The sequence below is a fragment of the Scophthalmus maximus genome, chromosome 18, assembly GCF_022379125.1.
Source record: "Scophthalmus maximus strain ysfricsl-2021 chromosome 18, ASM2237912v1, whole genome shotgun sequence".
NCBI lineage: Eukaryota > Metazoa > Chordata > Actinopteri > Pleuronectiformes > Scophthalmidae > Scophthalmus > Scophthalmus maximus.
In genome coordinates this window covers 689,803-701,782 of record NC_061532.1, presented here as the reverse complement: position 1 = coordinate 701,782, position 11,980 = coordinate 689,803, and the positions used below count along the sequence as shown (strand labels likewise).

At 42.0% G+C, this 11,980-nt stretch overlaps 1 protein-coding gene across 2 annotated transcripts in view; it reads right to left on the bottom strand.

Annotated features, from left to right (window-relative positions):
• Positions 1 to 1,811: 1,811 nt before the first annotated feature.
• The window catches only part of LOC118283677, a 29,996-nt gene continuing 19,827 nt past the window's right edge, over positions 1,812 to 11,980 (bottom strand). For both annotated transcript variants that reach the window (XM_047328633.1, XM_047328634.1), the window contains 8 exons: positions 9,480 to 10,847; positions 8,650 to 8,772; positions 8,444 to 8,572; positions 7,754 to 7,946; positions 7,372 to 7,496; positions 6,387 to 6,577; positions 4,292 to 4,425; positions 1,812 to 4,198 (listed from right to left, as the gene is read on the bottom strand). In XM_047328633.1, the coding sequence (XP_047184589.1) occupies positions 3,966 to 4,198; positions 4,292 to 4,425; positions 6,387 to 6,577; positions 7,372 to 7,496; positions 7,754 to 7,946; positions 8,444 to 8,572; positions 8,650 to 8,772; positions 9,480 to 10,847 (2,496 nt within the window). In that variant the 3' untranslated portion in view covers positions 1,812 to 3,965. The remainder of the gene's footprint in view (positions 4,199 to 4,291; positions 4,426 to 6,386; positions 6,578 to 7,371; positions 7,497 to 7,753; positions 7,947 to 8,443; positions 8,573 to 8,649; positions 8,773 to 9,479; positions 10,848 to 11,980) is intronic.

Sequence of the window (11,980 nt, the reverse complement as noted above, 5' to 3'; positions counted from 1 at the left end):
ACAAATCTCAACATACATTACCTCAAGCCACTCTGCATAGTGAGGTTTAGAGAAACCTCACTCTGCATAGTGAGGTTTAGAGAAACCCAACAGTTGCCCTGACACTTTACGACAGTGGAGAGAAGCCGATTCAGGGTGCGGGGCGTCTGCCTCGACCTGTCGGGCTGACAGGAGGGGGAGGGAGAGGCGCTGAGATCGAAGCGATCGATGTAATGTCGCTGCTGGTTCAGCAGCATAAGAATCAGAAATACACCACACATCTATTATATTGGGTCACCAGTTCAAAAAACAACATTCTTAAGCCAATTTGACAATTCAACCTCACCCCTGATCTCAATGTGCCCCCTAACCCCTGAATCCTGAACCCTCAAAGACTAATGTAATGTAAATACATGATCCAGACAGTCAGTTGTTCTTCTTACTGCCCTCTTTCACTCTTTTCTGTCCTGGTTCCTCAATGGTGGAACAAGCTCCCATCAACATCATGACAGAAACACTTCAGACTTAGAACTCACCTGTTCAGCTGCACCTTACATGAATCATTAAAACAGGAAAAAAAATTTTCAAAAACACGCAGCTAAAATGAAGCCCTTGAAGCCGTTTGCCTATTTGAATAATATTTATGACTCTTGATTCTTGCACTTTCTGGTTAATATCATCATGGTTAAATGCACTTATTGTAAGTCGCTTCAGACAAAAGCATCTACTAAATGAATGTCATGTAATTTTATGTTTAAAAAAAATTATTATTCAATATTGTTCCTGATAAAAAAATTACAAAAATTATCTGAAACATATTTTTTCCTCAATAAGAAATGTAGTCTGACCAAGAGGAGACCAATCCATGTGTGAGGTGATGTTGGTTACACTACAGTGCATAACAGTGAGCTTGTTGAATTTTTTTTGCAGTCCCTCTTTCGGGTGTTACACTTTGTAGACGCTCCCTCACCTCCCTGCCCACTGCTCATGGATGAAAATGGTGCTGTAGCTCATTGTGTACCTAACTCTGATTGGGAAGAGGCTGTGCTTGTGCTTCAACAATGTTTGGTTTTTTAGTTATTGAGCCGGAAAATCTGAATCTGTGATTATCTTTCCGACATCACGGCAGTCCTCATTGGCCAATCTATCTCATTATAACAGGAACGTTTCATATTACATTTTCATGTTATAACGTGAAACATTTTATGTTATGATAATACGTTTTCATGTTATAACAAGATGAATAATCTCTTGTTATAAACAGAAATGTTTGTTATAACGTGATGAGTTTTTTATGTCGAAATCACATGAAAATATATTTTCTTACACTACAAACTTTTCACATTGTAACGTGATACTGATCTGTTTCTCTTTTTCTGCTATAGCAGCAACATGCTTCTGTACATATGGATAGTGTTTAAACATCTTTACTGTACGACTTGTTGTGAACTTTGAACCTTTTTTATAAACAGCTCTACAGTTTGACTGCAGAGTCCATAGTGTTGCTTTTTTGTCACATCAGAGCCAACTCTTGCCAGCCTGTATTACTTGCAGTTACATTATATTAATATTACACTAATTATCACAAAGGCACCATTATTAAGCCACATATGAAGAGAAGGCCTTCGAATGTAACAGTTTTCGTTTAACACATGGTCCATTGCTTCAAATACAATTAGCAACATTTCCAATGATTGACAGTAGATGTACGTGAATGGACCATTAAAAAATCCATTCTAACAGGTATTTATCCTCCTTCCCTTCAGCTACTGCAGTGAAAAATACTAAGAATACTAAGGACATGACATGAACAAGAGGGCACACACAAAAAATCATGATTAAAATATTTATTATAAAAACAGACATGACATAAATAACATGGTTGAGATGAAACATATTCACAGGAGGCGGCCCAGACAAAGGGCCTATTCACTACAAACTACAGCCAGACAAAGCCTGAACAGCTCCTGTCTGCTCGTCCCCACGACACTTCTGTCACATTCGACTCTTCTTGCCACTTAAGAGCTTTAGGTCACATGACGACCCCATCATATTACAAAAAATACATTGAAACACATGCAAAAAGTCCCTACAAATAATTTCAGGCACAGGAAAAGTATAAATACTGTACAGAGGGTTGACAGAAGGATTTTCAGAGGGTCATGGTCATTAGATGAAAACAGTGCCCAATGCCACTGTGCAAGTGACACAAATCCCACACAGGCAACTGAAATGAGAAGATAGACACTGCATTCAACTTTAGAAAAACACTGTACCTGTAAGTGATAAGCATTACCAGACCACTCCTGTACTTCACATTCATTACCGTGGCTGAAGAAAAAACATGTAGGAAAATAAACAGATGAGACGTGACTCAGCTTCTGTTTTCTAGAAATCCTTACTGTACTTTCCTCCAGTTATCATTACAACATCAAACATCCAATCACAGTATCTAATGAGTATTAAAAATAATTTTTCAAAACCAAAATTGAAAACATTCACCACCAACTCCCCTCCTCACATAATACAGACAATAGTGCACTTCATCCACCTTTCTTCTGCGCCCCCCCCTTTTCTTTATTTTCTAGTTTACATCTCCCAACTGTCACTAAAATATCTGATCTCATCCGAAAATCCAAATCATCCACTCCTCCTCCCTTATTTCAGCTCATGTTCCTTCCTCTGTCAAAACCACTGCAATAACTCCAGTAACTCCAATAACAAACCTGGTGCAAAACACCCAGATCTAACGGATTTCTGACTGATCTCCAACCTGCCATTCATTTCTAAAATCTTGGAAAAAAACAGTTCCCAACTCATCCCAACAATGACCTCTAGTATGAAAAGTTTCAATCTGGTTTCCGTCCTCTCCACAGCACAGGAACAGCACTAGTCAAAGTCACCAATGACCTGCTGTTAGCTGCTGTATGGTTTTTTCTCCATACTCATCCTCCTTGACCTGACTGCTGCCTTCGACACCATCTCCCATAACATCCTCCTTGACCCTCTAGCCTCCATCGGTATCATCAACACATCACTCACCTGGTTCTCATCTTACCTCTCCGGCAGTTTGTACATCTTAAAAATATCCAGTCAAAACCCTCCCCAGTCACCAGTTGTGTTCTCCAGGGCTCAGTCCTGGGGCCCCTCCTTTTTTAATAATTATTACATGATTTCCCCTTGGTTATATTTTCAGGAAATATAATATTCATTTTCACTGCTACGTGGATGACACCAAGCTCTACCTGTCCACCAAACCTACTTCCATGCTTCCTCAGTATTTCCTCTCTGACTGTGTAGATGAAGTTAAAACCTGGTTCCCTCACAACTTCCTCAAACCTAATTGTAACAAAACTGAAATAAATATCTTGGAGACAGCCATAATATGACAATATCACAAATTTATTAGGATCACTATTTATTTCTTTAACAATGTCCTTTATGCCCCATCATACAGGTAATTCACTGCTGCTATTAATTAACAAAGTGACCAGATGCTTTTCCCCAAGTATAAAAAAATTTATGCAACTGTCATGTCTGACACATAAAATGATCATTTGTTACCAAATTGACTTTTGTAATATAAATACACAGTCATTTAACTGTCAGCCGTCAGTTTGGAAACAGAGTCGACAGACATCGATTAAAGGCCAGCCCTAAATCAATTAATATACCCATGCTTAAATTCTCAGGACACAAAACTCCTTTATCAAATCGTGAAAGTTAAGGCAGCTAAAGAGGATTTAAGAATGACAGAAACGATATGCCACTCGTCCTTTGGCTTATTGGTGGTTCTCTATTGATTAAGGCATAGAGCAAGCAGCAAGTAAATAGTAGGGGCCAATAGGAGCTCACAAGATCCAGACTGATGACTTCACAGAAAAACATACAGAGGTCATAAAGGCTCAGACACAGCAGTGTATTGCACTTGGTGAAATAAGTGTAAGTGGTCGATTACACATAAGACAGACTCGCAGAAATCCATCTCAGAAACACTTCCTGAAGACAATTTGTGGGCCGAACTCCTCGTATTCTTCCTGACTGATCCATGCAGAGCTGAAGGTGGGCAGGTTGGCCAGCACTGCTCCCCCACTCCACACCGAGAAGTCCCTGTCCTTGGGGCTGGTGATGCGAACACTCTCCCCCATGTCAGCAGGTACCAGGCTCTTGATTTCAGCCTGGAGCCGCTCAGGCAGCCCAGGCAGCAGAGTATTCCCGCCTTCAGCAAGAGCAAGATCATAGAGTTAACTGGAACAAGACCAAAGCAAATCCAAAGCAGATGTAGGACACCTTAACAAAAAGCAACTGTTACCTGACAGTACAATGTTTCCCAGCAAGCAGCGCCGCAAGTCAATGTCTGAGCTGAGGATTGACTTGAATATGCTCTCATGTATCCCATAATGGTCCTGTCCAATCAGCTCGGGTTTAAACAGAATCTCCGGGGCCCTGGATGAGTGGAGAAGTGGAGACTCATTCATGTAACTGCAGTCTGCTGTCTGATGAGTCAGTACAAGAGACAACTGACCTGTCTGACACATGAGCAGCCCCTGGACAAGAAGTCAGCATTTAACATGATTCAACACGACGGAAGTGTCTCAAATGTCCAATTTGTCTTACTTACTTCTTCTCATTGTGTCTTTTGGCAAGTGTACACTGTGATTTTGTGCTGGTCGAGGCTCGACAAAGATGGTCCTACCTAAGGCGCACTGTGAGAGGGTCAGCGACGACCGTTGTAACGGTCTGGCTAGCAAAGATATCCAGACACAATTTTCTGACAGTGTCATAACTTCAGAATAACCTTCTCACAATGTGACTGCTGCTATGACCATCATCTACTAACCAACCAATGAGACTGCAGCGTGAAATGATTTCCCTGCCCCAAAGGCTTGATTCTCATACTTATCACCAATCTCATATCTTTCATTAAGAGAAATCCCAAAACTCCTATTTGACACAATGAGTCCCACTGTCTCTCCCAGCACTCCTGACTCACAAATCTTCTCAAACAGTGACTGTAATAAGTTTCTTCATTATTTTATAGAAAAGGCTGCCAACATCAGAGCAAACATTTCACCCTCTTCCAGTCGACTCATTGGTGACTCCCCTAAACCATCGATCTTGGACTCCTTCTGTCCTGTGACTCTGGATGACGTCACAGCCCTGCTGAAACCATCCTCTAGGACACTAGATGTCCTTCCAACCTCTCTTTTTACAGATTTTTGACTTCACTGTCTCCTGTATAGTCAACGTCATAAATTCCCCCCTTTTGTCAGGATGTGTTCCCAGCTACTTCAAAAATCTGAACCCAGGCCTATCTCTAAACTACCTTTCCTCTCTAAAATTCTAGAAAGCGCTGTTGAAAAGCAGCTGACCCAAGTATTAGAATTGCACAGGGTGTCTGATAGATTTCAATCTGGTTTCCACAAACTCCACTCGACTGAAACAACCTTTCCTTGCAGGTGTTAGGAGCTTGGTATCCTTTGGAGTATGGACTAATAGTAACATAATAGTAAAAGTGTATAGCATTGCGGGGGCAGCTCTCTAACACGATATGGTGAATGTCAAATATCTCTGCTTGTTTGCCCTTAAAGAAACAGTTTGACAAGCATCTGCACCTTCAGTTAAAACCTGCAGTTACATCACAGTTACTGCTAGCACATACGCCAAGAAGACTTTATTATTGGTTTCTGTACAAGGCAAAGACAAATAACATGTAAAAGCTTATTCATTGACATGTTGTTAACACAGGGCACCATAACATCACCCATTGGTTTTGTGAACTGCCGTTTTGCCATTTCAAAGCCTCGAGTTTAGCATTTTGACCCACGCATGTTGTTTTTGTCTGAGAGCTTGTCCACTGCACGCTCACCTACACCTGCAAGCATGCACTGATTGGACGGTACCAGCTGTCAATCACGATGTATCCATGCTCCAATGCAGACCACAAGTTACAAAAATGAACATCATGTTGTGTTGAAGAAGACTTGAAACTAGAGATTGAACCACGAACTCCTCAGGAAAATGTTTACTGACGTTAAAAATCAAGTGAGAAGCAGAGTCACTTTCTCATAGACTTCTATTGAAACAACCAGTGGAGTCGCCCTCTGTTGGTCATCACAGAGAATACAGGCATCAGACAATTTCGCATTGGCTTCATTTATACACAGTCCATGGTTGTTAATGACTGACAGTCTAGTGAAGGTCTCATGCTCGATGAAGACCACTTTTGTATGTATTTTTATATTTCGCGAGTCATTTCCCATCCATACAGCTCGTCAGATTTATTGTTAAACATGACAAGAGAGAAAATTTAAAGTTCTCTAATTCCCCGTGTTAATATTGATTGCCTTTACGACCCATTCGGTGGATTGAATGTCCATATAAAGCCGGATACGATGTGCTGTTACCTGAAGCGCTCTGTGCAGAGGGTGACTATCTGTCCGTCTGGCATGGTGTAATGCGTCTCCCCGCAGGACAACCCCCCACGACTCAGCTCTGCTTCATAGTTGAGGGCCACGCAGCAGCACTTCTCCTTCATCTCCCTCACTATCTCCAGCTCTGCGGTGGAGCGCATGCTCACCCCCTGTTCCTGCAGAAGCTTCGAGCACATCAGATTTCAACACAAAGAAAATAATCTAGAGTAACAAACACTTAACTAACACAGAATTAACCTACATGTTTTCTCACTGCATAATATTATAGGCTATTGTATTTTAACAGGATGTTGTTATGTACTTGTCAGATATGTTTAACAGCATGTCCCTTCTACTCACAAAATGCAACTGTTACTGTGAGCTTCCCGAGGAACAGGTCTGTCGAATGTTCTCTTAAGAATAAGGCCATCTCTATTTTCTTCAGTGTCAGGAATGTATGGAAAAAAACTAAAAACAAAGTATCTACTATCTGTCAATAATTTTGTCTTCCCCGTTGGTTTCATACTGAGGACAAATATATGGTTTCATTTTTTAAATGACAACTGCCCCGTGTAGCTCCAAACATTAAATGTAGATGTGTAGCTGCGGATGAATCCAATACGTTGGGTACTCTGGTGAGTATTTGGGTTAGCAGGACAGTGCGTGTGGTTGAATAAGCCTCAAGTGTGTGTGACCATGTCACCCACTGAAAACTTTTTGAAATTTGTTTTTGGGAAAACAGTGAAGCTCTATGGCTCAGAAGAATGAAACACAGTTAATCAGGCTCTGATACACAAACTTCTTGTTAGCAGGATCTACAGGCTGTTCGCCTCTGCACTCGGGATTTGCCAACAAGAAAAGAAAAGAAAAAATCACCAGGCTTATACTGTTCTTTTACTGATCAGGAATATCTCTGTCCAGATCATTCCCACCAATGCATATACAATGTGAAAAGAACAAGCAGTGAGTTGTTGAATACCTTTGTAAGCTGCATTGTCACATCCACACCAGCCAGAGGGAAGCGATGCACTGCGTGAGGTAGACAGTATCCCTCAAATACGGGCACGCTGTGGCTCACGCCATCTCCAGAGTCAAACACCACGCCTACAAGGAAGAGATTGAGGTTTCATTTTAAATCTGTCTCTTACACCCCCCCCCCACACACACACACACACACACACACACACACACACACACACACACACACACACACACACACACACACACACACACACACACACACACACACACACACACACACACACACACACACACACACACACACACACACACACACACACACACACACACACACACACACACACACACACAAACAAACAAACAAACAAACAAAAAGTTACCAGTGGTTCTGCCGGCGGCATACAGCACCAGCACTGCCTGCATGGCAACGTAGGTGAAGGGAACGTTGAAACACTCGAACATGATCTCCACCATGCGCTCTCGGTTCTCCAGGGGGTTCATGGCCGCCTCGGTCAGGAGAACAGGGTGGTCCTCTGGTTCCACACACAGCTGCTGGAATGTGTGATGCCAGATCTAAAATCAAGACACTTGGTTTTAACCAGGGAAGCATGTTTAACTAACCGTGCCTCTCTCCAATGGTCTTTTGATCTTCATACACAAACGCACAGAAAGAAACAGGACCTGCATTGACAAACACAGGAACCCAAGTTTCTACTACTAACACATTCATCCAGCGCTACTATTTGCCACTTTTTTCTGTCACATTCATAAAATGTCAGAAACACCAATTTAAGCAATTTAGGGTCAAGTGTCTTGCCCAAGGACACGTTGGCATGCAGACAGGAGAAAGGGGATCGAACTGCCAACCTTCGGGTTAGTGGACGACCCTCTCTACCTCCTGAGTCACAACCTGATGAGTGTATTTGTTCTTTTAAAAAAATCATCAAAGTGTCATCTCAAACATGGTTGCCTTGCTAAAGGCAAGTGCAGTTTAAGAAATGAAAGCAATTGGGTTGTGCCTTCTCTTCCTTGTATGGATCATTTTTTTCCAACAATCCACAATACTAGACCTTTTCCATTTCATCCCAGTTACGAATGATCCCATTCTTTATGGGGTGCATCAGGGCCAGGACCCCTCTCATGTGCTGAGCCTCATGTCCAATGTAGACATCCCTCTCAAGGTAACCATTCATTATTTCCTGAAAATACATAAGAGAGGCTGGCTTAAGGAAATGCCACATGATCTGGGGCTAATAAATGAAATAAGAACGCTTACCTCATATTTTGGCATCCCAATAATTGTTGGGAAAATAACATTTGGATGTTCTTCATCTGAAAATCCTGCTTTCATCAAACCAGACCCTGTGTCCAGAACTATGGGGGTCTTATAATCCATCATCTGCAAACAAATAGTGAAAAGAACAGTACAGGGAAGGAGTCTGGACATGACAAGTCCATCTTCACATGAAGACAGCCACCAAATGAGAAAGAGCTGGCCTGGCTAAATCTGAGTGATGCCCATTTCATAACGAAATATGCACTCTTATGAATGATGAGGACTAGTTGACTCTGACAGGTCTTAATGTTGTCTCTAGAATATGGGCTTAAAGGGACAGTAAGCGAATTTAATCCAATATTCTTTTTGTAAAATTAAGCAAATTTTTCCTTATAGTCCACTAGCTGTCGATTCGGTGTGTGCGCTGAAAATATTCCGATTTTTCTACACAGCCCTGGCTCTGTTCGATAACGAAAAATAATAATAACAGTCAGTGTGTTTACATGCACAGTAGTAACTGGGGTATGGTTATGCCCGTTCCTCTGTATAAATGAGCGGGGGAAATGATCGGAATAAGGCTTTTTCTCCCGGTTTACTTTTGTCAAAATCACTATGCTTCAGTAACGTCAGCTGCCACGGCGAAGTCATCGGGTTTATAGGTAAAGCTTGTGATGTTGATGTTGTTTTTTGCGCTGTTGGAGTATTGCCTAGCAACAGTATTGCTAAGCAACAGACCCGGCCAGTGCAGTCAGGAAAACAACAACAAACAATCTTCCTCCAAAATTGCTTACTGCCCCTTTAAATTAAAACATGGCTGCATCATACTGCACCTCTCTCATCTGAATCCCAGGCGACCCGGTGCCTGATATCCTCAAGGTCTCATTCGGCCCATCACCTCCACCAGGGTGAAACTCCTGAGGCTGGTCAGGAGGCAGCTGTGGTGCAGACTGTTGGCATGGGCACTCATCAGTAGGAGGTAAAGCCTGGATGTCCATTGTTGGGAGTAAATGTATCTGTAGTGAACAAGCAGGTACCACTGCTGTTTCCTCTTCATCTTTAGTGGTTATTTCAGACAAGTCACCCAGAGTATGCCTGCATGTCCCCTGGTTATTGTTATTGTTGTTGCTGTGGTCCTTCACATTTGGATTGAGAAACACGTGGCAGGTCTTTGCAGTCGTATTCTCTGGCACTGATTCATCTTGTAGCTCAAGTTGCACCAAACCAGAATGTTGAGCTCCTGAAGACAAAGCTGTATTCAACTGCTCTGTGGAATGCAGAGTTTCCTGCTCGGCAGGAAGTGAAGCTCTTCTTGGCTCAGGCACAGGAGAAAGAAATGATTTTCCACCAGGGTTCGACGCTCCGTCATCTGGCCTCATTTCAGGGGTTAAAGAAGCTCCTGGTTTACATATTGTAGCATTTTCCCCAGACTCATCTAATTCTTTCTCAAAGACACGTCCCTCAGGTTGGATTACCAAGCCTTCAGACAAATGCTTTGAGGTACTTGTGTTAGATCCACATGGATCAGCCACAGACGATGCAACATCCTGACATTGAGGCGCACCGTCATGTGCTGTAAAATCTTGAGCAACACCAGGAACCACTTCAGCTTGAATCTTTTCAGTCTTACACGTGTCCTCATTCTGGCACACAGATGTGTATTGTGCTCTCTGTGCTCTGTTACAGCCCCTTGATAAAAGCTCATCACAGAGTGCCAGGTCATCCATGTTCTCAGTTCTAGCAATGCTCATTATAGAACATTTTACAACCTTTCGAGCCGTGTTTCTATGCTTCTTCTCTTTGACCACACTCCTCTCAAGCTCCTCCACCTCCCTTTTCTCCTTTTCCACCTGTAACCGGAAAGCCTCCCTCTCTTTACTCACATTCGACGACTCGTTTGTATCTGAGGGGTTCCTCCCCAGCAGTTCATTGTTGGGGTTTTCTTCACAGCATCTAAGTTCACGGATCTTCAGGTTCTCCTCCATGATCAGCTCATCCAGAATGTGGACTGTTCTTAGCTTCGTCAGCAGATCCAGCCTGCTGGGAAATGCTCCTATATCTTCAGTGAGGTGCCCATTAACTCCAGAAGTTCTTCTTGCAGATCCAGCTGATCTGGGTTTGATGAGGCTGTCAGATTCTGCAAGGTCCAGATAGTCTTCACGGCCAAGAACACCAGCGTCAGTCAACTCACCTGATGACATCTTTAAAAGAAGCAGATAAAGCAGGGTCACCGAAGGTAGACATTTGTTCTGTACAAGATGCATGGGAACACACATTTCCAAAGTACTGAAAACAAAAGTCTATACTATGGTGGCACTGAGCTCAGAAAACAGGCAAATTCAGAAAATTCTATGTAAATTTGACAACACACCAACAGCAAATACACAAAATACATACAGTCTGACATTGTTCTCCAATGAATGTTTCATCAATTTGCGTGTTGTGTCTGTTTTCTTAAGTTGCAGTCCATTAAGTTAAGGGCCACCATAATTATACTGTATGAATATGTGAGAAACAATAAATGATATTAATTCAGTCTATTAGGACAGAAGAGATTTCCCCCCTAATTAAGATAAAAATCTATAAAAGATCCTAAAAGTACAAAATAAAAAAGACAGTGATCCAGTAGGTAAATATGAGTGTAGGAACACAGCACACCACCTTTGGTTATGAAAGCAGATGACTCAAATGTGATGCCAAGTGGGACTGTTTGTTGTCACACGGTTACTTGTTTGACTCTTTGCCAAGTACATTCATCATTTATTTTCGCCTCTAAACAATAGAAAAGCTGCAGTCACCATGAATGAACTAAATTATCTTCTACCGCACTGATTAACTTTCAGATTAAATGTCTTGCTTGTCACCAGCTAATATTATTATAAATCAAACTGCTGGTAAATGCAGATTCAATAAAGATTTAACATGAAATAAAGATTTAACATAAAATAAAATACAGGAGAGTTTCACACAGAACAAATCTTCAAACATACTCAAAGTCATAAAATATTAAAAAAACACAAGTGGATGCAAATACTAAAAAATAAAAGCGCATTGAGTCTGGACCCAAAGGAATCAATAGAGGTGGCGGTCTGACATCTGATGTGCTGCAACAGCAGCGGCACTGACACCCCTGAGCTAAGATTTAAATCATTGGACAGTCAGGACAAACTGAGGGTCCTGGAGCTGGATTAAGGGTTCGAAAGGTAAGAAAAAGAAGGGGATCTGCCCATTTAGGGGTTCAAAAACTAACAAAATCAACTTGAGCTCAATCCTGAACTGCACTGGAAGTCAGGGGAGAGAGGCCAGAGTTAAAAAGGTCCCAACCAGGAGGCGA